Here is a 25,323-nt window from a genome sequence, read left to right on the forward strand (position 1 = left end):
TGTAACGAAGAAAGAGATTATCCTGCAATGTAGTTTCAACATTAGTCTTTTTCATTCGTTTTTTTGTCTCCCGACAATATTTTTATAAACCGCTATAACCATTTCTTTACCTTTTTTCCTTTTTATAAAAAAAAATGTTTAAGCATTTCTCTATACTTTCATTTTTCGTATTTAGAGTATATATATATTTAAATGACATTCTCTGCAGGTCAGAGCATTACATATTATTCATGAATTAATATAGAATTGCAATCAGTGTTATACAGCATATTGCCTTGAAAGTGGCTATGTCGCCATTACTAAGTAGTTCATTCAGCATTAAGTTGCATTGTTGTAGTGATGGTGGAACTGACACAGTGCTGCCCTCTATTGATAAAATTCAGCACAACACTCTTTGTAGATCTGGATCTTTGAGGAATCGAATAACTCAAGCAAAAATGAGTGTGTATTTAACAGAAGAATGACGACTTAATGATTAAAACAAATACAAAATGGAAAATTGAAAGAAAGCCCAACCCTACATTAAAGATCCATGGCAAGTGCATATTGTGCAGTTGTTTGGGGATTCTTGTAGCGCTTGTGCCCATTTAGTTTTTTCCAGTCCAGATGGGCTCGTTGTGCCTTTTTGTGGGACACACTCAAATCATATTGTGGAGTACTCTCAGAAAGTCGCTCTTAGTCCCATCAGAATCAGAAGTTAGACCAGAAGTGTGTTCCCTCCTCTTGCTTGGTGCATGTTTGAATGCCTCCTAACCCTTTGCAGATGGCATGCGCTCTCTTTGGTCCTGCTCCTTAATCACCAACAAGTCACCTGAAAGCTCCCTATCAGTGTAACCCTGCCATTGTGTACCTGTCAGGGGAGGGTGGTGCGGGGCTATGTTGTGCGACTCTGATTACAGGATGCATGGCCGTGTGCTGCCCCAAGCAGGAGAGCTGTTTTTTTATGGGAGCAGGTGCTATTTAAGGAGGTGGCTGTGCCCTGCCGGCTCTTCGCTCCGTACGTGTCCCTACTTTATTCTTCTCTGCACGGGTCGCCTCAGCATCACAAGGAGGAGGAGGAGGAGACGAAGGGGGGGGCATGTTTGCGGGAGGGTATGCCAGTGGCCCCCGGGGGGTTCCCGGCAGGCGCAAGTCCAGTTACTGTCCTCCTGAAAACCTGCAGATCCCCAAACCGGCAGCGCCAGGCAGCGGTGTTCGGAAGAGCAGCAGCAGTGGCAGCGGCAAGATGCTGTCTATGTCATACAGTGAGAGCATCCGGAGCGGGATCAACCGCTACCACTCAGACCAGGGGCTGAATCAGCCACCGGCCAGGCCCCCCGACCAGGCAGAGCTGCAGAGACTCCGGGAACAGAGAGTCGCCGCTCAGATTAAGAACATGGAAGACTTCCTGAAGATGAATGGCCTGGCCCTGGAGGAGTGTGTGTCCTATCAGACAGGCATGAAGTACAGGTAAGAGAGGTCCAGAGCTTGACAGTGACTCGGATACTCCCGAGACCTGGACAGAGGGGCTGAGAACCTGCAGGTGAGAGGAGCTTTGTGGTCGAGGGTCAGATACTTAACTACTGAACAGGTGTGTGCCATCATATTGGTGTTTTTGTTGAGGTTGGCCTCAAAAATCACCATTTTGTATCTTTGCTGCTATTTAATTTAATTTAATAAATGCTGTCATCAGAATCAGATACGGTGTCAGAAACACGTTTATATTTCTTTTCTTTGATAATATCAGTACAGCCTTGCTCTGTCCTCTGGTCAGACTGCACTCATGCAAAGGTACTGGGGCTCAGGTTTTATTTTAATCATCTAGGTCGGTGGCATATTTGCCCAACTACATGGGAAGGACAGACTGCTCCGTAAGGAGTTACCTGGCCCCTTAAAATCTCCCTCAGACTTTCTTTTCCTTTTCCCCTTCATCACGTAGATAGTCTCCCTTCTTCTCTGCCTATGCTTTCTTGTTTACTGCACAGAGAATTCTGCCCTACAAAGACAAACAGAAATAACTCCTTTCTGTGTGGTCAAAGTAGAACTGGGAGTTGTCAATAATATACATCTAATAATATTAGATTAGATATTGTGTCTGATTTTGGTCATGATATTGTAATATAGATTTTAATATTGTCTTTGTCTGAGTCATTGTGTTTTCTGAGCTTATTTTAAACTCTCATTTGGAACTCGGTGATGATTAAAACTGCATGCATTCAGTGAAAACCGTGTATTTCCAAATTTGGTGATTTTAAATTAAAGTGTTATGTGGGTTTTTTTATGAGTTAAAAAAATGATTCCGCTTCCTAAGCTAAATAAAGAATATAAAATCTCATTGGGTTATCTAAAAAGGCTTTGTCACATAGCTTGAAAACAAATTATTTTTCTTTTTCTTAGCTCATAAAACGTTGATGTTTTGGAGATGCATGGCTTTCACATCCACAGTCGCACGCAGAATACTGTCACATAATCATTGATACTATATCAAGACACTGTTATTATATTAACATTTTTAAATTATATTTTAATTTGTCACTACACCAATCTTCAGTTCAAAAGGCTATATTTGTATGTATATACAGTGTTTTATGTCTCCAAAGATTACTCATAGATGCACTACCAAGTACCACCAATGCAAAACAAGATATTTATATATAAATTTGAAACATTTGCTAATTTTCTCTGTGCCATCAACCCCATGACAGTAAACCAGTCAGGCTATTTTATGGACTATTGCTGTTGAAAGGACTAAGCCATTGCAGCAGGCTTAGCGGCTGTTGTGTGGGCTAATAAGGCCTGTTAAGCTGATGTTGTTATTGTCGTGGACATGGATAGCTTTCATCACACACAGGCATGGCTGCTGTCGTTTTTGACTGCGACCAGTGACTAGAACGCAAGTATGGTTGGCTGCTGTTGCCATGTCTGGGGTGAGCAAGTTTTACTGTTGTCTGCAGGCAGTGTTGTATGACACCACCGCTGTCATGTTACTTTACCTCCCTGTTGTGTAAAGCTCAGTCATTGGCCCATGACAGGCTTGGGTGCAGCTTTGCGAGCTTGCATATAGAAAGGGAGTTTAATATTGCAAAGAGCATGTGTGGCTCTTTACTTACAACCCTCAGAGAGCCTCTTGCAGTAACCATCAACACTGGTTACATATCATTAACACTAAAGCTGTTTATCTTTAATCAGAATTTGCTTTCGTCTGTTCAATTTAACGGATCTAGTAACAAGTCTAAGTGTGATTTATGCTATTTCTTTGCGTGTTGCATTTAACTATTGGTATTGGTTTACCACAGGAGTATTAGCTCATCTAACAGAGGAAATCCTGCCAGGATCCGCTGTTTCTTGTATCGTGATCCCCGCAATTCTGTAATTAGTGCTGCAATTGGGTCAGCACGAACACACAACCTCTGACTCAAACTCATCATTATTTCAGGTGTGTGGTCAGGATGGCGGGCCAGCGTTGCTACTAAGCTGCATTTAACCATTCTTAGCACTGCCATCACCTTTTCCAACAAACACAGGCAAAAAAGGTCATATTATAGTCTCCCTCTCTTCTTTTTAACTCTGGCTTGCTCACTACTCTCACTGAATATAATCAACATTACTTTAGTAAGACATGATTAATAGTCTTCTAACACTCATGTTTTAGTCCGTGTGAACGAGTACTAAGCACCACTTCATCTTAGAAATATTCCTGATGTGGTTTTCAGGTTGTGAATATTGTGTAATTCAAATTAAGGAAAAGGATTACTCTATTTCCATTGTGTTGCCCTTGAAACAAAATACTACCACTCAGCAGGCCCATTTGGACACCGGAAAACTTTCCCTAGTGTCCATGTCCTCCGCCTGAAAGAGCCAGGCAGCGGGTAAAGGAGCCAGCTTGAGTTCAGTGAGGCGAGACAGGAAGCCTTGTGTCTCCTGTTTGAGCTATATGGAGGTTGGCTGTGGGAGTATAGATCTCTGGAGTGACTTAACACTAATGGACATGATAATGACCTCCACTTAAACGTTCATACATGCAAAGCTATGTTTGACCAGAACTGATCATCAAAAACAAAAACGTTGCTGGTGGACACATTAAATCTTGGATCCTTTTGAATAAAAAAGTGTTTTTTCACCTGTATGTAATGAAGTGTGAATAACTTTTTTGATACCATTGGTTAGACAGATATTAGTACTTTGTTTTAGTAGTTTTAGTGAAAATTGCATTAATCAAGGTTCGGCCACTAGAGGACAGTCATAACCTGTTGAGTGCATCTCAATAATAACAGCTGATCTCCACTAGATGGTGCAGATGTTCCACGTTAGCAGCTAAATTGATACACATTCAAAATGCCTCCCACTGCACTCAGTGCCATAATGTTTTCACTGAACACAGCGAGTGCATCATTCTCTGCACTCCTACACTGTTTGACATCCTGACTAACTAGTTTTGATATTGATCCATTTCTCCTGAGCTTAGCCTGGTATTGAAACTAGAGTGAAAGATGTAGAACCATGTAAAATAGCAGCCCTGTCACCAGGTGGCAGCATGGCGGAGTGTTTATTTCTCATAAGTTCATTGCTTCTGCTTCAAAGCATCATTCAAATATGTTCTCTTAATGTCCTAACATCTCTCTCTTTCTTACTCTTACACAAACTTTACCAATTCCTTTCTCTTTTACTTATTTCTCGGTGATATACACACAATCCTTTTGGTGAGGACATAAATCTGCACTGAGCCACTCTAAACTGTTATTAAATGTTTTTCTCGATCCCAGCAGCGCTGCAGCATGTGTGTCAGCCCGGGCAACTGTGACGTTTGTCTTCAGGCTATCCCCTACTCTCGAGCTCAATTTAGCATCCACAGCTGCAGCTGGATACAGCTGAACGGGCTGCAGCCTAACCTGTTCATCCACCGTTTTACCTCAAGCCCACTGCCTCGCAGTCTCGCTGCACTGATGAGAGCTGCAGAAGTGGCTGTGCTTTATCTTTGTCACCAGGGTGGGAGATGATGCTTAGGTATTTGGAGTGATATAGATTTGGTTTCCAGTGGTGACCTCTCCAGTTCCTCTTTGAGCTATCTGTGGCTGGCCTAGTCTGACAGCTTGTCAAAATGTTCAAGTCAGAAATGTTGTGTGGGCACAAGAGGTGGGAATGCCAGGGATTACACAATTCTAGTTTGTTTGGGTTGTTGTCGTTGTATTTCATTGTAATTCTCTTGTTTATGGCAGCTCAGCAAGATGTTCTCATCACAATTTATGGGTCAGTACATCATTTTTAGATTCCCGAATTGGCCATGTGTGTAGTTTCACTTTGGATTATTGTAACATGAATAGTGTCATTGGACATTGTCAACATTGGTTACTACTGATTTGTAATGTTGCAACTTTCTGATTTGTAAGCCTTTTGTTTGCTTGTATTCCACCGTAGTTTTTACTTTGATACCTCTGATCTCTGATTTATGTCAAGAAGCGCAGCCCTGAGCTTCACAGGGAGTGTAGCCTTGTCACACATGTAGTTACTGTTGCTTTTATTTGACATAATGCTCCTTCCACCATTTGTTGGATAGCGGTTCAAATGGTGATTATGTTTAGGATAATCTTATAAATTTTTCTGTATTGATTCTTTTTCAATTTAACTCTGTGTAACACTGGCCCTATTGTTGCTGTTCCTTAGATTTATATAGTAAGAGTATGAGTAAGAGTAAAGAATTTTAGCTGGAATCACTGTTCTGGGACGTGTTGTTTATAATCAAGCCTAACTGATCATGCTTTACACCTATGTTAACATTGCTCTTCCTTACATATACTTTAATTACTTTCTACATTAACCGTGTGTTTTACTTCATGTCTTAAAGTGTGTGTGTGTGTGTCACTGGAGGCTGCAGGGGGAGGGGGGAGGGTGGAGGGGGGGGGGGTTGCTCTGTACTTAATAAATACCCAGTAGTGACAGGAGGTAGGAGGCCCTCTCCACTGTCCTTAGCCTTTTAGACACTCAGGCGGTAGAATTGTGCTGTTGTCGCTTTGGATCCCACAAAAGTTGTTACTTAACAACATTCAGCACATTTTTTCTAAACTGTCAAGTTTAATCTCTGAATAAAATGTGACGTTTTGTTTGTTTTAAAGTTCTCCCAGGGCCATGTCTATTGCTTTCCCTGTCTCTTGAACTCTTCATTGAACATCAGAATATCCTGCATCACTGTTAAATTTGTCAGAAATCCTACTATGATTTATTTTCTCTCTTATGGTGTTTCCATAATAAATTACAATTGGTCCTTGGACAACAGGAAATATGATGATGAGTCTTAACCTGCAGTGAAGTGTTACACTTGCCCTGTAGGATGCCATTATGAATACTTAAGTTTTTCTCATTTACTAGTTTAAGGCAATCCCTGCAAAGAAGGACAGTTCACTGAAGCTTTTAGTACATTTCTGTGGTTTTGTGGTCTCTCTTGCAAATTTAATGAAGAGGGAAGTTTTCTGTTTCACGCTTGACCAATCTCTCAGAAATGCAGCAAAACCAGGTCTTAAGTTTGTTTGATGCAGGTGTAGCTGTACTGTAAAGTATATAACACAAAACACACAGTTCTCATAGCACCTTAGTATCAGCTGTAACATCGCTCTTTTGTGCCCTGTTGATCCTTTTATCATTGAGAATACATTATATCCACTCTGGCTGAGTCAACTTCTCCAAAAACACAGTTTCGACCTTATTTATTATTGTACAAACAAACTTTTCTTCTGTATTTCCCTTCTTGGGTTTTGGCTGGTAAGGTGTATCATGTATGTATATTGTGATCTATTCTGCCTGATATTTCTTCTCAGATTGTTCCTTTGTTATTTTAAGGTGTCAGGGCATAGTGTTGGTGTAGACTGAGACCTCAGGCAGGACCACCAGGCAGAGGGTTCGAGCTGGTTTGACCTCTCAGAATGTCGAGGTCAGGGATTTACTAACAGCAGTCTGACCGCATTATAGAACTGCCTCGTATCTATATGTTATACTGGTAGAGGCCATTCTGGGACACAGAGTCAGTAGCTGAGAAATAATTAGGAACCATCTGTTTCACAAGCTTGGTTTAACCCCTTTCATTCAACATTCATGTGACATGACCATCCAAAGCTTATGTCAGAATGCCGTTTGCTATAAAGCTTAATAGACTGTAATATATCTGTGTTGGCCTTCAGAGCTGTGGATTGTCACAATACCAGTAGATTTTCAAAAAAATGGTTCTTTCCAATTAATTGTTAACTGATAGTCTATTCTATGTAGTATACTATATCTCAGTACATTTTACAGTGATATAATATGAATGCAAATATTATTTATTACTGTAGCCTTATCAAACAGAGTGCGACCAGAAAAACTGGTTATTTTGTGAGTATTGAGAGTATCTCACCATAGTAAATGTACCAGTTTTAGGGTTTTCTCATTCTACCTTATACATAGGATGAGAGTGATGTATATTACTTAAAATTTTATATGAATACACATTTATATGAACAATAATGGAATAGCTGACGTTATCTTTCGACTTCTGGCTGATTGGAGATTTTCAGTGTTGACTATCTGTGTGAATTTGCAACTGGGAGAGTCTGAAAGCTGTTCATTTTCTGTCGGGGTTTGCACTTGACATTTACTGTATCTAGCTAGTTGCTAAGTAGCCAATTGTGTGAAAATAACATGACACAACCAGCTACATTCATTCCCAAAAAAAGACTCACCAATCTGTTGGTCATTTTGATCCACAAAAAGACACAGTCCACTAGCTTTTTCTATTATATAAATACTAGTACTACTAATATGAAACCATTTTTAGACCATGTTAAATTATAAATAAAATTTGTCGTTGACCGTCATTTACACTGGTCAAAGTCTTAGAATGTCAAAAAAATACAGATTAGACCTTTCACTGTGAAAAATAATGGAGGCAGACTTAATGTTAGAGGTATTAAAGCCAAGGTTCTACAGTATGCTGTACAGCAGCTTTGTTGAAAGTGTTTGTCTTATTTGTAGACCAAGAACATGGTTGTGTTAGCAAATGTTATATTCTAAAGGTAGTCAGGACAGAATGGGTCCCAGAATTTATCCCTGCGATATACCACATTTCATTTCAGAAGTTAGTAAAGTAAAATAGTTAGTAAAATTTTATAATTGGTGACACAATTTTACAATTTTATAGTGGACAACCCAAGGCAGAAATAACATCCCACTGTCCTATTCTGTACAAGAAAATGTTGATGTGATCAATTCTGTGAAAGATACATTATCAGTAAAAGTACAAAATGTTGTTGTTAACTGGCAACATCAGTAAAGCATTTGTGACCAAAGAACACTTTCAGTGTTGTTTACATTAATAAAACCAGATTTAGAATTACAAAAACTATCATTGCTGTTGAGTACCTCTAGAAAGTCTTGTAATGCTATTTACCGTAGATTTTTAGAGGATGGGGAGTTGTGTCTTTTAAGGCTTTGGGTTCTAGACCAGGTCCCTTCACCAGTAGTTGAACTGAAGTTTCTTAAACCTGTCTGGACACAGGATGCCAGGGCTCCAAGAGCAAGCAGCCACATCTTTCCACTGAAATGCATGCCATACAAAGCAATTCTGCCTAGCAACACTTCTCTGTGTGAACATTGCCTTAGGTATGACAAACGCACAACGGCAGGCCGGAGGATCTTCCGCTGAGCAGGGCAGATTATTCTGCTTCCTCCACTCACTCTCTCTTCCTTCAGATCAGTGAGCGTGCTCCCTGGGACTGTGTAACTCAGCCCTGTTTGGTTTAAGCACACCTTGTTACACAAGCAGTGATGCTGAAATCACTGCTGTTTTATAATGGTCAACATATTTCAACTTAAACTCACACTGTGTATTTACTCATTTCTTTCTGGGATATTTATCTGGCTATAGTAATCCATTAAATATACAATAAACATTGTAAATATGGCAATTGTGCTGTCACCATTTTCCCATATTTAAGATAACATAATTTGTTTTATTACAGAGCCTCTTTAGCGAAAGCAAAGGCATACTAATGATTTAATATTACATAAGAACAGGGGTTCCCTGTCCTCTATTTTTGATTGTCTCAGCTCTAGTGCTCTGTTAGATGTGTCAGCGGGGACAGCTGAAACGACAACTCCTCCTGAGCCCTGCTGTCTGGGGAATCTGTCATGTTCACTGGAGAGTTAAGAATTGCAGCACTCGCTGCTCACAGATGTGTCTCTCTTCACTCTTCTGTTTCCTCAGGAATTCCCAGAATCACTCAGATTCTATTTAGCCTTAGCTAAACCCAATTTTCTACAATCTTTGTATTTGTATGACAGTTATTTAAAACCTTCACGACCTTCAGTTATTTGACTTATATAATAATAATATATGTACAAAAACTAAACAAAATATTGATACAATCTATATACAACAATATTCTATATACATTTTTTTTGCTCCAGTTAATTACATCCTCATTGCAGTGATGAAACAGTCTGCCATTATAAATGTTTAGAGACAGCCTCAGATGCATTAAGCTGCTAGAAAAGCATTACCACATCTGTCGATCAACACTGTCAGTCTGTCTGACCTCACATCACTTTCCATTAACTCCCTTAAGCCCTTTCACCCACTCCCTTACACACACACGCACACTCCTCTGCCTCGCCACCACCATCTCAGAGATGCTATCCTTTTCACTCGGTTACTCAAATCCTCACTAATGCTGTTCAATTAAACTCTCAGTAAGGGGAACTTAAACCTCCATTGGAGGCCAACAGTTACAACTGTGGTACTCTACAGCCGGGTATCCACTGCACTAACAATCACTGCCTGCCACAAACGACATTGTCCTGGCCTGATGCCCGTGGATACGCTTTCTTAAGTTAACAGTAAGAGAAGTACAGAGAAAGAAGGCTGAGCCAGAGTGAGATGAATCAGTAGAAAAGAGTACAGGTTATTCTGTTTACCCAGCGTGAAGGTCTCTCTGCTTTCAGAGGAAATACCCCTTTAATTACAGATTTCAAAGGATTCCCCATCAGAGTATCTAAGCAGTAGTCCCTACAAAGGGCTGCAGAAAGCCAGTGCTTGCTAAACTAGCTTTGACAGATCAGGCTTAGCACCCTGCAGGAACTCGATGCCAGTTCATGTGCCAATCCCGGCTCGATGGAGGTACCCAGACTACCCCTGAGAGCAAATTAGTGAAAGACCGCATGAGACACTCTCTGCGGTGACAAATGTCAAATTTGGGAGTCCTTTCCCCCTTTCAGTAGCTAAGGGCGTTCTTTGTATTTTTTCTAGGCTCACTGTGTAGAATTGATTCAGAGAGCCAGTGCCTATTTTTAGAGCTAATGCTGCCGTTGTGGTGAAGGATCACTGCTCATGGCAGTACCCCACAGTACCTCTGTGGTCAGAGTAGTTTCTAACGCTCTGTCGATTAAAGTAGTTGTCTTTTCCTATCTGCCACTGTGCTCCTTAGCTGCAGTGTGTGGGCTGTAGTTTGGGAGAGGCCAGTTGTCTGAGCAAAAGCTTGTGTACAGCCAGGACGGACTACTGAGGCTTCATTATGGTATGGTGTCATTGATTGCCAACGCTTCTTACCGACCAGGGTTGCAAGGACGAACAGAACAAAACCAATAATTTTAATTGTGTGTGTTTTTATGTGTGTGTGTGTGTGTCCTGCAGCTTTCTTTTCTGGTATTGGTAATAAGGGATCCAGGCTTGTCAATAAGTGGGATATGTTTACATATCTTATTTTTACTGTTGGGCTTCAAGGTAAATTAATATTGAATCTGAATATTGTTGTCTTCTAGTTTTTTGTTTTCCTTCTCCGTTTGCACACTCCTGAAAAAGAGTGCTGTTGTTGGTATTGGTGAATTTCACTCCGCTGTAGTCGTGAAACACACATGTTCTGCTGTAATATCTCCAGCGTTTCTCTCCTCTTCCTCCCCCGCACTGCATTCACTCACAGTGATTGAGTGTCTGAGAGGGATTTTAGCAGCTCGTTAGATTTTTGGATAACCACAAATCAGGCACTTAATCAAAGCAAGGAGGCGAAGGCCAAGGCACAAGGGAGGACATTGTGATAATATGTGGAGTGGGAGGAGATGGATTTCTTTTCTTTCCACTGAAATTTGTTCAGTACTGCTATCTAACAACCAGCTACAGAGTCCAGCACTAACAATGGGAACTGATAGGATTTGGTTTTCAGGTATTGTTCAATTCTTTCCCTCTGCAGTGATACAAAAATGACATTCTATCATAACAGAACAGTCCTGCATTTGTTTGAGCAAATTCATCCTGCTGTGTGCACCCTAAACACAATGTCGCTAATTAGAAATTTAACAGCGGCACTCTGAGGCATTATGTAAAGATCAGAGTTTCTTATTTTTAGTTCAGCATCCTTTATGACTGAATCTTGTGACTTGAATAGAATGAATAGATAAATTGGCTCCAGCAGACTCTGATGAATGAACACAAAGCAGCTCATAGGTCAGGCCAGTATTTGCTCAGTAATAGTGTTGAGAAAAGAAATCCTGATTAATTGTGCAGGAAAGACTTCATGAGATAATACATGTGTAAGCGCTCAGACTGACTTTGACTCTGGGTTCACTAGCAGACCAGGAGGCAATGTGTCCTCTGCAGTGCAATTTTGATGTCGTGCAAGTGAAAACTTAATGAAATAAACACAGACGTAGTTTATGGAGCAGTGTCACGCAAATGAAAGACCTCCCCTTCAGCAATATCGTGACTGCACCGCAGTAGTGTTGCATGTCAACTGGGCAAGGTCGCAGGTTTCTAACAAAAGAGATATAATAAAAGGTTTCACTAATCATCTTTTCACTTGACAGCAGTAGGTGTCAGGCATGCTCACAGTAATGCCTGCTAACATTGTGATTTCTTAAAGTGAACCACACACGTCATCGTGCAGTGATAAGGTGTCAGTCGTCTTTAATGATCGTCTCTTCTGTTTATCTGGTCTTTTGGTCCTTTTTTTTTGTTTGTTTTGCAGATATAGTCAAAGGGAATGAAACACATGCTGTCAATCTGAAGAAAGTTGGCAGATGTGCCTGCTCTGAATTATTAAATCATAGTAAGTGTGACAAGCATGGTTTATTGGATTGAGCATATTTGTTGCTCACTCTGTTGGCATATTTTTTGTGGCAGTTTATAGCTCCTGGTGTATTTATTAATTACAAGGGGTTTTACAGGACTGTTAAAGTGAATAAAGATCATGAATACAGACTGTTGCTCTATGGTTTGCATCTGTTGGTGAGAATCAGTCAGCTGGACAAAATGCCAGAGTGAGCAATACGTGAAAAATAGTTGTTCTATTGATTCATTTAGGTGATGGATCACTAGTCTGTCGGATGATGCATGCTCGTATTGATTACTGTATCTTGCATTGCACAACAGTCAATAAATGTGTAGATATTCAGATGCAGATAAATCAAGGTTCAACAAAGGACTCATATGGTGCAGTAATGACAAGAAATCAGTTGTCACACGGTTTCAAAAGCTGTGGCAGGGTGGTAAAAGCCCCAATAATATACTTGAGGACAAGGGTTGTGTGTAAATAAACATTTTATTTTACCTTATTTCTTGAATATTGTGCCTCAGGCTGGATGTTTGGGACATCTAGCTGGGGCTGTGGGATTTTTGTCAGGCTTGTTATGTGGGCTTAGCATGGATCACAAGACTGACACTGTATCTGTGCAGCCTGAGCTCCTGTCCCTGGCCTCTCCCTCTGCTCAGTACCGTCCCCATTTCACGACTCCTGGGGGCTTTGATCATGGCATCACGTTTCCACGGCGCTGGCAGTGAGTGCATGGACTGTACCCTGAGGTAAAGGGACAGACTCCTGCTCTCATGCTCAACTGTTTTGTCAAAATGAGCAGAGAGCATGGCGTCAGCTCCAAATGTGTTCCCCATCACCCAGACCCAAAGTACAGGACATAACCCTGCAAAGGTGACAGGAGCCGATCAATCTTGCCTGTGTTTTGCTTCTGCTGCTGCCGATGAGATTGATATGCAGTCAAACATTCAATACGATGTTGGTTCGACGGCCACCCTTTAAACTCCTCCCTCCGTCTTTTGTTACAGGAAGGAGCATTCAAAAGGCCGTCTTGAGCTCAGCTTCTCTGCACACGGTGTGAAATTTTAAATCAGATTTCAGTTGAATTAAACCACCTTTCCCCTCAGGGCTCTATTTAAGTCCAGGAGACCAAAAGGTCACAGCTCCAAGAATAGGGCTGTCAGTTAGCAACAGCCTGTTTGTTGGATTCCTTTGATGGAGGTCGCTTCTTCGACTGCTTTGCTATACGCGCCTGCTCCTGATGGCATCTCTTTTAATTATCTGCTTGGCACACTAGCTGGTCCACTCAGATAAGCTTCCGTATTATATTACTGGGAGCTTGTGTCTCATCTGCGGCCTCTTCAATCTGTAGCCACTGTTGCGTTTAGTCCAATTACTGTGGTGTTTACTTTCAACCCCCAGCCATCATATCATATTTTTACTATTCACTCTTACCTGCGCCTACTCGGCTCACCTAAGAATGCTCTTATTGTCCATCAGATCAGTTTCTAAAAACCAGTAATAACAGACAGTAGTATACAATTCCTGTGTACTACTGTCAGTAATAACAGACAGTAGTATACAGGAGCTGTATCCTGCTACCTTAATTATTTCTTTGCTCAGTTGAAGTATATGCATTAAATCATTTCTTTTAATCACAAAATAATATTTTAGTCGGGACGAGGAATAAAGCAGTATCGACAAATATCAGCATCTCAGTTGTGTCTGTGACAGCCCTGCATTAGAAATATATTGTCACAGATAAAGTTACATAATGAATATTTCATGGGCAGTTGAACAGACCCACGTGAGATCTTCCTTTTCTAGGGCCATAGGCTAAGTGCTGACCATTCAGCTTCCCCCTTTTTCTTATGAGAGAATAAACTAAATTAAAAAAAAAAAAAAAAAAAAACACTACAGGGCAACAGACAAAGAGCATCACACAAAAAAATGCACTACCCTTTTCTTAAGAGAGCTGCTGTAAACACAACAGATTTCAATGCCTTGCTCGCTCACGCTGCTGTAGCTCCTCTTCATAGCCCTCCCACCACATTCTCTCCCTCCCTCCCTCCCTCCCTCTCTCTCTCTCTCCTCCCATCTTCTGCCTGCGTGCACTGTGCCGCTTAATGCTGAGCACAAGGCATACAGATGTAAGTTTAATCCAGGCAACGGTCAGAGCTGGGAAGTGAATATGAGGTTGCCCTTTTGCTAACGTGCAGTAGTTCAGTAGAATATTCAGCAGCCAGTGCAACTGTCAAGGCGGACTCAGAAGGGGAGATGAAAACCTCCTGGAACTGTGTGTTCGTGTTTTATTCTCTCCATCTCTTTGTGTGGATCTATGTGTTTCCACTCTTAAAGCTTGGCGGCAAGAGGTGTTATCTCTAGCACTGAGCTCAGCTTTAAAAGGAAATTGCAAGACTCTAAATCTGCCTGTCAGCCTCTGATGAGCTTCTGATTAATAGACAAAGCGAGAGGACACCCAGATGAATCAAGGAAAAACTTGCAGAGGGAAATTCATACAAGCTCTGCTTTTTTTGGACAGACGTTTTTAAGATTTTGCTTTTTGTCTTTTATTTATAGCTTTGTACAGGACTTGCGTCTTGTGTGTCTGAAGTCTGCAGTGATTGCACATTTGTTCCTCACACCAGCTGAGGCAGAGAGGCTGTAATGTTGTGCTTGGATTTGAACTTCCTTTGAGAGGATTTTGTTTTCACCTGATCAGCGGTCCTTCACTGTTTGAATACATTCTGATCTGCCCTCCCACCCTTCTGCCCCTCTTTTTCTTTTTTTTGAGCTGGTCAGTCACTAGTGATTTCTAACAGAGGCACAGTGTGTGAGGCTGGATTTGGAGTAATTTACGTCCTAGAGACTGTCTCACGCTCTTCAGAGGATCCTCAGACTTTCCACCTTTGGGAGTTTGCCGTACCTGGTTTAATTAGAGTACCTGCAATTGGGCCGGCCGGCCAAAAGCCAGGATGCAGGTGTCATTAGTGTGCACGGACCATCGTGGTGGGGTGAGCCGAACCACAGAGGACCGGCTAAATCGACAGAACGCCAACAGCCCCAACACAGGCACCCGCAGCAAGTTCAGAGCAGTGGCGATGGTGGCTCGCAGTCTTGGACAACTCTCTGTTCAGAGTGTGCCTTCCTCCAGCGAGCAAAGCATGAGGACTGGCATGAAGTATAGGTAGGACATGTCTGAAGTTTTGACTGCTAGCTATACATTTGGCCCAAAAAACTTCTGACCTATATAAAATATGTGAATGGATCTTAAACTGCAGGATTTGTCTTCCCCCTGCTAAAGTCGATTTTGAATGATGGCCGTCAAATTCTTTGGCTAAGGCTCCAATACATCACAGAGAAGACATCCCATTTTTCCACTTTAGTTTGTCTTCCGTTCTCCCTCCTGCTAAACCCCACCTGTTTCAGATTGATGACAGTTAACAGAAGTGCTTCATTGTAACACTAACTAAATTAATTAACCTCCCCAAACTTGTATTTACCTATCAAGTGGGACCTCAAAGACGGCAAGAACTCGGAAGTACAGATTTGCAATTTTATCTGATCTTTGTACGTAATTGGTAAGACTAAGTGGCTGGCATGTAATTTGAATTTAGTCAGTGGCCCTTGATGTCTAATCCGTTCTGTGCAGGAGTGACAAACGAGAACTACAAACGGAGTACAGCACGCTGCATTTGTTCAGCTTTCAAGGGGGAACTAAGTAGTATTTTCCCAGATTAGTTTCCTAGAAGAATCATAAAAAACATTTTTTTGTGTTTGTTTACCTTAAACTGATAATCCCTTAGTTTTTAATTTCTTATATAGATATCACTGCAGATCCTGTTGTTGAAATTATAGCAGAAATATTCATATCAGATGTATTTACAATCGTTGAAAGAAAAGCTACATAAAGTCAGTTGTCACTATTAGAGTAACCCATCATGTCATATTAACGTGTGTCCCTGACATGCAGTGGAAACAAACACTTTGCATAATGATAGCTTTTGCCCGCAACATTGAAGGGGTGAGATAAATATTCACTGCAGCATCATGTCACTTTACAATCAGTTGATTACTGATTACTGGTCTGTTGTAGTATTTACAGGTCTGTTGTGTGACGTGGTGGATAAAAGGTTTAGTATTTTATAATTATTTAGCCTGTTCGTGTGTAGAAGCCCCAAGAGACATGAAGACTAATGACTGTGCTTTATCTGCCATATCACATATTTAACATTTACGCAAAGGTTTATCTGCAGAAAAGAGAAAAACAAAATGCAAATGTCTTCTATTTTTTGTTGTGAATTATTCAAATTATTCCAGTTTTTACACAAGGGCTGAAGAAGGCGCAGATTATGAAGTGGAATATCTTTCAATGCATATTGAAGCACTGAGGGTAGAAGAGTGAATGCCAAATTGGAGAGTAGTGGAGGACACAATCTGTAAGCAGTGTTGGTGAGAAAATTACTTTTGAGGTACAGAACGTTATGATCTGCTGGCCATTAATGCAATGTATCTGCTTTGTATCGCAGACTTCATTCAGCCTGTCAGGAGTTACTTTGCAATAATAACTTGCTCTCTGTATGTTTTCCCACCTGTCACTCAACTGCTTACCAAAGACAATTGTTTGACATGAAATGTTGAATTTAGTATGCATCCATGTACTTCATTCTAGTACAGCTGCAGTAAGTTTTCATTCATACTTTAACTAACAACTTCATGTTGTGTGATATATGAAAATATTGATTCATATTGTAACAGTCTTCATGTTTCCAGCCTTGGTTTGTGTAGCAAAGTGTTACCAAGGCGTACTGTCTTTTTGCTAAAAGATATTGCTAGTTTTTGTGATGGAAAATGAAACTAATTGAACACACTTCTTGACTGGAGAGTGATATTAGACCTTATGTGCAGATATTTGTTTCTGCAGTGGTATTAAAACAGCTTATCTTTTCAAATAATGTTTTTCTAGCCGCAAACCTAAAGAAGAAAACAGAAAATTAGTGGTTCAAACTTAAGATTGTGCGTTGATTTGAGGAAGCACACTACCCATCCTCAGTACTGTTGTCTGAAGGCACATTGAAATGCTTTGCATCTGATTTGCTAGCGGCAGCCTCGCCATGTTGGCACACTGTCATTATTGAGGCTAATGATATTGAATGAGTAAAATCATTTTCAGCTCGGGGGGCCAGCGGCTGTTTGTGTTCTTTGCTTCCGCAGTGTAGTCCAAAGTACATAACGGGCGCTGCGTTCGCGTGTGTGATGTAAACTGAAGGTAATGCAGGCCTAAATGCAGCGTGAGGCTCAGAGATGCATGCACCGAGGGTACAGCATAGTGTTTTGTGGCTTTGAAGAGATGCGAATGAAAGGGAAGGAAGGAGAGAGTGAAAGAGAGAAAGGGAGAGTGCTAAGGTTAATGCTGGTGTAGGCACTATGCCCAAGAGGAAGTACAGTGATCTGTGCTCATGTCACTGTGTATCTCTCAAGCGTGCCTCTCGGAGTTGAAGCTTGCAAGCCCTTTAAAATGGCCATGCATTTCTCTTTTCATCCTTGCACAAGATTTTTCGACTTTGTTTCTTTCAGTTTTTAATTTTGCCAGCTGAAGAGGTTAGTGGTTTCATAACTGTCTCCCAAAAGAATACAATCAGAGCTCATCCACCCAACAAAACTTTCCACGATTATCCACACTGCAGAAAAGCAGTGTGAAATTCAGATCAGCCTCATTTGCATTCAGTCCTCTCTGTTTCCTTGAGTGGCAGCCTTGATCTTGCATCAAGACTCTACATCTATGGGCGAGGATGCAGGTTAGGTTGGAAGTGACCTCCCCCACAAGGCCAAGGAAACCGTCAAAGTGAAGGTTTTTTTTCAAGGTACGGAGGGATTGCGGCGGCTTTAGTGGGCTTCCTCGCCGCAGACTGAGCCGTTCTGTAATGTGACACCGGGCCTGCATGACACGACTGGTTAAAATCATCAAGCTCGACAGTGAGAGCCCGCACCTCCTCCATGGAATGATTAAATGGCTTCAGTCAGGACTGAATTAATGATGCACACAAAATGGCTTATGATTATGTAAAGTAGTCTTGCTCAGGGAATGGAAGAAGATCTGTGAGATTGGGAAGGCAGTTCAGGTGGGGAGTCAATCCCATAAAGCCCCTGCTTTTCACAGTCTGGTTATCAGCTCCTCTCTCAAGCAACCAAACCAAGAAGGAAGGGTCTTGAGAAATTACTCACCTTTACAAGACCTATTTGCTTAGGTGAGGCAAATAAACTGCTGCACAGAAATGCTGAGGCGAATTAGTACGAATACAGTATGTATCACTTTTCGGTTGGACTGCCATTTTTGTGCTTTGTGCAGACTAAATATAAGAGCTCACATAAACTGCTGTGGATGACATTTGTGCTTTAGGAGGATTTTTTTTTTTTGTCAAGGCATGGTATTGTTCTTTGTCACAGTTTGTATCGGCTCCAAAGCCCTTCTGCTGTGTTGCACTCAGTATTGTTTTCTGCTGTGGCCACGTAAATCAGAGCTGACTCACCTCCTACCCTGGTGTAAATCTACAAGTAACTCGCCTTAGCCCAGACTGTCAGTAGGATTCCTTGCATCTCTGTAGGTCCTCTTTTGGTTGTAAAGTTGACAGTGAATCACAGCCACAGTAAATAGCTACTGGCAGTGTTGTGTAAGCGGATGGCATTTAAATCCCACCACTGTGCTGTGTGAAGTTGTGATGTATCATCATCAATGACCAAGATAAGACTCGCCTTAAAAAAGCCTGTCCCCAGAGTTGTCTTCACTTAGTGCGGCTTGAAGTTACTTGACGTAACAGATGGCAGAATTTATAAGGACAGAAACGGGAGGAGAATGTCAAAGATTTGCATATGCAACTTGCATGTACACATCAATTATCCGTATACAGGTTTAATGTTTCCTTATTGTGTTATTAGTTGTATTTGCAGAAAGAAAATTGAATCGTTGGTGCTTAACTATGGGAAGGTTTTTGTTTTTTTTGTCCTTGTCAGGAAATTTTTAAGCAAGATGAAACTCAGCACCGTTTTCTTCCCCAACATTTTGTTACACAAATGCAAAAGCATGTACCGCTCAGTCTTGGGTGACAAAAGCTGTGGGTGTGAGATTCGGGGCGTCGTGAGTGTGGGTGCATGCTGGGACGTTTTCCTGCATTCTGAGGGCTCTTCATCAGGGAGCCAGCTTTCCACAGCCTGCACTCCCCCTTGAAATATGAATCATAAATAGACTGTGGTAGTTGAACAGGAACACGCATACAGCAGTACACTTTGGCCACTCTGATGTAAATAGTAAGACTCATCCACAGCCACAGATTTCAGGCCACAGTAGCCACTTAGGTACCATCTTAAATGTGCACCAAACATTCGCCATCTGTTTGCTCTGGGCATGTGGAGAGAAATTGCCAAAAACGGTGGGATGGTTCATTTATTGATGTGGTCTGTTTCACTGTATGCATCGAGGCTTGGTCAGTGTTGGTGTATAAGAAAGTGAGTGAGATTGGGGGGGTTGTTGTGGAATATTTTGCCTATGTGTCTACAAACGTGTCGGCATTAGAGAGACACACTTGTGTTATGTTGAAGGAGAAAATGAAGACAGCTGTTCTTTCTTTGCCTCACTGATAGAGTTTAATTAGAGCCTGTGTGTGTCTGTGTGTGTCTGTGTGTCTGTCTTAGCACCACTCATTTCTCTCTGCATGTTATTTTCTTAAATGCTCTAATAATAGCCCAGATATATTAATTCAGTTATACACTGCCAAGAAGAGGCAAGTCTTTTATTCACTCAGTATCTGAGTTGTAGTCAGTTTATGCTGTTTCATAATGTATGTGTGCTGGAATTTCATATTATTATATCATTATTAAATTTTTCCTTAAGGGTTACACATGATTGTTGGGCTTAGTATAGCATGCTAAAAATACAGATTTAGTCCAAAGGTCGGTATTTATGTGTTCAAATGCTCTGTGTGAGGTTACTGAAAGCTGTCATTCAGCAGTGAGGAGACGGGTTTAGATTTATAAAAGAGCACTGAATCAACAGACTTGTTTTGACAATGAAATTTGTATTTAGCTTTTCTTTCTGCATGAGAAGCATTTCAACTGCATGTTACGTAACGTGTAAGGCAGTGATTGAGGAAGACTGTAGCAGGAGGCCAGAGTTTTAGCTTACTTCAGAAAATAGTAGAGCATAGGCCAGCAGGGAAAAACCCCATCCACCCCACAGCATCATGCTTAGTCATGTGTATTATGAATACTTAACCTCCTACATTTTTTATTTTTACAATAGGCAGATGGCACCAGTTTGCTCTAAATCTATATAATGCCCAATGCTGTCTCTTTTTTTAATCAGAAATGTGGTCTCTTGCTGTACAAGCTAGTTAGTACACTTTGGGCCTTTTATATAAATACCTCTAATTAGCTTATTTGTGATTATTGTGAACGATTATTTTCATTTAATCTGTTTATTGTTTTCTCAATGAAACGATTGTTCATAAAATGCCAGACTGATGATCAGTCCAAAACCTAAAGATATTCAGTTTGCATCATAGAAGTCTCAGGAAAGAAAATATTCAAACTTTAGAAGCTGGAGCAAATTTCAATCTACTGATCCATGAATCGCCTAATTGTTGTACTTCTGTCATTTTGTTTGCTACTTTCTTTCAATGCATTAAGCTCAGCTTGTTTCTTACCTTTTTAAAGACATTTTTCTGTTGAATTCAGGATTATAGAATACATTAAATCTTTTGGCATTGTCGGTGAATATTCTCCATCAGTATCCTTTGGCTACGATATTCAATTTAAAAGCGTGTCAGGATGTTGGAGCACAGCTCAGTGTGACATTACAGTATAAGACTTGGACTCCCCCACAGGTTCTAATAAGTTTCTCCCTCGTTCCTCTCCAGCATATAGCAGAAGATTTTCCATCCCTGCGGGCACTGGCAGATTTATCCCCAGACAAGAGCCTCTGAAAACGGCCGAGTTAGAAGAAAAACAAATTCAGCCTCAGGAAAACCCTCTGAGCCGACAATCTGTTTATGCCCAAGTAAAAAAAAAAAAAACTGCCATTGACAACTGTCTTAAAGTGCTTCAACGCCAGTGGCTCTGTGTTTCTGGCTGCTGTATGTATGAAGTTGGTCGCATGCTCTGAATGAAATCACATTTGACGTGTTCTCAGGCTGTTGTCAAATATGGCGCTGTAAGCAAATACCAGTATACAGTGTATAACTGAGCGTGTGTTCATTTAATGGCTTCCATGAGAGATAAAGGATCTTATCTCTCTCTCTCTATATATATATATATATATATATATATATATATATATATATATACATATGTATATATACATATAAAATGGCTGTTTAAACGTCTCACATGATATTACATGTTTAGGTGAGATGTCAGGGGTCGATTTGGACTTGTTGTTTGTTTGTAAGGGTCTCCAACAATGACAGTTTAGACGATCTTCCATAAGGGTATAGCCCTGTGTTGAGGTGTGAACTCAAAGGAATGGATTAAATAAACAGAATATAACATATTAAATAGTGAGCTAGATAAATAGAGGTGTTGGTATCTAGTTTGAACAGAGTTCGACTAGGTGTTTCCTCCTGCTTCCAGACTTTATGCTGAGCTAAGCTAATCGTTTCCTGGCTCTGGCTTTGTACCTCCTTTATTGACTTTCTCATCTAACTCTTGGCAAGAGAACGGATTACCTTATTTCCCAAAATGTCAAACTTGAGATACCTTTTTAAAACAACAGTTTAACTCAGGAAAAAAAAGTCTTTATCCATTCACCTCCAGTCACAACTCACCCCCGCAAATCCATCTTGGGCTTTATCTAAAACAAGAGTTGAGTCTTTTTGTTTTTGAGTTACAAATAAAGGTCATCCAGCTGGCAGCAAGTGAACAGAGCCTTGTGGTAGAAATGCTGTAGGATGTGCACAATAGAGCACGCAACCATTCATGTTTCATACCAACGAGGTGCACTGAAGATAATTGGATAAACAGGTCTAGCATACTGTATGCTTATTAAGCTTCAGCTGATAAAGAGAAGCAGATTATGGAGAAATTGAAATCTTTGGGTGAACTCTTCCTTTAATCGCAGTCATTGTGTGGAAGCAGCTTTTCAGAGCAAAGTGGCTCACCCTGTTCCTCCTCTTTCTTATTGCCTAGTCAGGACATTTCTGATCCAATATCCAAGTTCTCCACTGTCGCTCCCCCCTCCGTTCCTTTAAGTGGACTGGATGTTACATAAACCTGAATGGAGGAGGAAACCACCTGCAGCCAACACGAGCTGGTGGCATTCAGTGTGTGTGTGTGTTTTTGTGAAGTTGAAGCCACGGGTTGGGGAGTATTAATAGTTCTGCTCAGTGAACATATCTCTCAACACGTTCCTCTTTACAGCTCCATGACCTTGTTTCTTCATTCATCACCCTGTCCTGTCCACTGACTTCACATTGACTTTAAGGCCTCTCTCCCACTCAGTCTACCTGCTTCATGCCTGTAGTCCTTCCTGATGCTCCGCTCTCAAACCCCTTACCAAGACTTAACCAGTACATCTTGGTATAGAGCTTTTAATCTGGAAAGAATTGATGTAGATCTGCTCCGCACGTTAATATCAATCAAAACACACAACAGCAGATTTGGCATTATAGGCATTTAGTTAAGTTATGATTTAAAGGGTGCAACAGTAGACTGAACTCATCACGACTCCCATCCTGAGAATGTATTGAGATTTGTTGTTTGTGCTGCTGTCTCTAGCAGGTTTGTGTTTTCTGTCTTACTGAGTTAAACAGTGTGCTATTAGGGATTCTGAATCACATGGTCAAAAGACAGATTTGTTTTCATCACATTGTTTGTTAGAGCATTGTCGTCCTGCTCAATATCTCAAGACAACCCAGACTGTAGTGTCACAAATCATAAGGAAATTATGCATGTCAATGTGTCTTTGAGGCATTTTTAAATTTGTATTGATTGGTCCGAAGCGGTCACTACTGTGTTTGTTTAAAGGTAATTGATCGCCCCAACTGAGGAGTGTGTCAGTTATGGGAAATGACACATTTAAGACCTCGATAGATAGAAAACGTCTGGCTACATCAACAATTACACCTGTGGTGATAATTTTCCTGCGTGCTGTGCATGTGCCACATATCAAAGACGAGCATCTAATGGTGCTTGCTTTTTGTCCTTGAATGTTTGTCTTTGTTTTGTTGGTAAAATATTTTTCACTGTTCAGGTTGTTAATTCCCCTCCCAAGGTTTGGGGAATTGTGTGAATAAAATGCCATATTGACAAGATGAATTATGCAGTTAGCAGTACTTAAACTAACTATAGGCAAGAATATAGTGGAACAATGGCTCAGCTACCAGCAGGCTTTGCGTTAGCAGAGCACTGTTTGTTAACAATGACAAACAGTGTATCTGTGCACACTTTCTGTTGCTGTGTAGACGTCCCACTATTACACATCTTTCTCGCTTCTATTTCATATTTTTCTTCTGGAGACAATACCCCAATAATCAATAATAAATGACTGAAAGAAACTCTGAGGTGACCTCTGATATTCCCTGCCTTATGTTGACCTTGATGGGGGAAAAACCATCTCCACTCTCTTCCACAGGTCAACGTCCATCAATAGCTGCCAGAAGTCAGCAGCTGAATGATTGACGTAGACATGCAGGATTCATTATGTCAAGCTAAAGTGAAATGCAACCTTTGTGTAAACAAGCTCAAAATAGATCGCCAAGCCAGCCTTAATCAAATAAGCCAACATACCACAATGAAAACCCTTGCCTTGTCCACTTGGGCTTCAGGCTGATGGGATCAGAAGGCTGATGAGAAACCTCAGAGAAAGGTTAACTAGTATTTCAAAGAAAACAATCCTACTGGACATGTGCTAGGGCCACTACGTGTCCTGTTCACTGAATCTCATCCGGCTTTGTGCCTGCGGCTGCAGTGGTGTTGCTGTGCTGTCCTGTACCTGTCTCCTTCATTACTGAGGAGGGCGTGAGAGAGATGACTTGACTGTTGTGGTTCTGGTCTGCTGGGGCTCAGTGGGAACCTGACCCCTGCCTGCTTCCAGGCCCTGGCAGAGGGTCATTGCAGCAACACACAATGCAAGTGTTCAAGGCCAGTGCGGTAAAATATTGAACACAACAATGTGCTGACAAAGGGACATCCTCACAATGAGAACAATGGCAAGGGCAGAGCTGTGTATTCTGATATCCTTGTCACTTATTTTTAGGTTTGGAGAAGTGCTTAAATGCACTGGTACTGTATGTGCAGTATTCATGGTTAAAGCACGCTTATGCAACACTAAAACAGTAATCTTCGCTTTGTGATAAGCCCCGACACATGCGGATGAAACTGCTGCAACTCTAGAAACGTGCGTATACAGTTGCTCCCACTTTATCTAATTAGACAGGTTTACTGTGCATCTCGTTTCCTGAACATGCTATGCACCATTTATTAACATATTAAGCACATTTAATCACATTAGGTGTTTAAATCTGCAATAGTGTAAAGCTTCAAACAGAATATACAGTGGCACTCTACCACACACAACAGTGTTTAGAGACGAACTCTACTAAAGCCGGATGCAGTCGGCAGAATTTTGAGTGTTACGTGTCACGTTATCGCAGTTTGTGACGCCAAGCAGCCCCCCCCCCAAGGGGATATTTTGCAATTAAGAGGCAGTTAATTGTAGATCAGCTCCAGTGGTTTGCCAGAGGGGACTTGTGTTAACCTTGTCACCGCAGTGCATCGTAAGGGCACGTGGTCCCACTAGATTCTCTCATCACTCTCTCCTCTCCCTCATGACTGACTGTGTTTGCTTATAAGTCAGTGGGCTCCCATACATGACGTCATCAGGCTCTCGGATTCAAACTGTAACACGATTACAGACCTCACTGACCAAATAAGAGCTTTTTAATGAGGCTCTTTGTGGAAAATAAGTTTCGACACAAATGCTTTGCTTGCAAAACACACAAACTGGATATGATTTCATTATTTTTCAATACTGCTCAGTCTCACTGAAACCTCTGAAGGCTCAGAGAATGGTAGATTTTTGCTGTGATATGCAGTTTTGAAAAAGAAAACAAAGAATATCGATGAATGGAGAGACTCTGCTAACATCCGTGGAGGTTCAGTGAAGTAAGAGTGGAACTAATGATGTTGGACGATGTAGTGAACATTTAATGGGATTAACTCTTCCAAAATAGAAAGTACTGTATATGGAGATTCATCAAAAAGAAACGTAAAACATTTTTTTTTGTTTTACTACAACACAAATGTAGCC

General features: G+C 41.1%; 1 protein-coding gene across 5 annotated transcripts in view; it reads left to right on the forward strand.

Annotated features, from left to right (window-relative positions):
- Window positions 1–1,210: 1,210 nt before the first annotated feature.
- Window positions 1,211–25,323, forward strand: part of kcnab2a (potassium voltage-gated channel subfamily A regulatory beta subunit 2a) — a 38,343-nt gene continuing 14,230 nt past the window's right edge. For 3 of the 5 annotated variants that reach the window (XM_070901887.1, XM_070901888.1, XM_070901889.1), the window contains exon 1: window positions 14,999–15,210. In XM_070901887.1, the coding sequence (XP_070757988.1) occupies window positions 14,999–15,210 (212 nt within the window). Of the gene's footprint in view, window positions 1,450–14,998; window positions 15,211–25,323 lie in introns of those variants that run through there. The other 2 variants (XM_070901890.1, XM_070901886.1) reach the window with 1 other exon arrangement.

Source organism: Enoplosus armatus, chromosome 3 (assembly GCF_043641665.1).
Source record: "Enoplosus armatus isolate fEnoArm2 chromosome 3, fEnoArm2.hap1, whole genome shotgun sequence".
NCBI lineage: Eukaryota > Metazoa > Chordata > Actinopteri > Centrarchiformes > Enoplosidae > Enoplosus > Enoplosus armatus.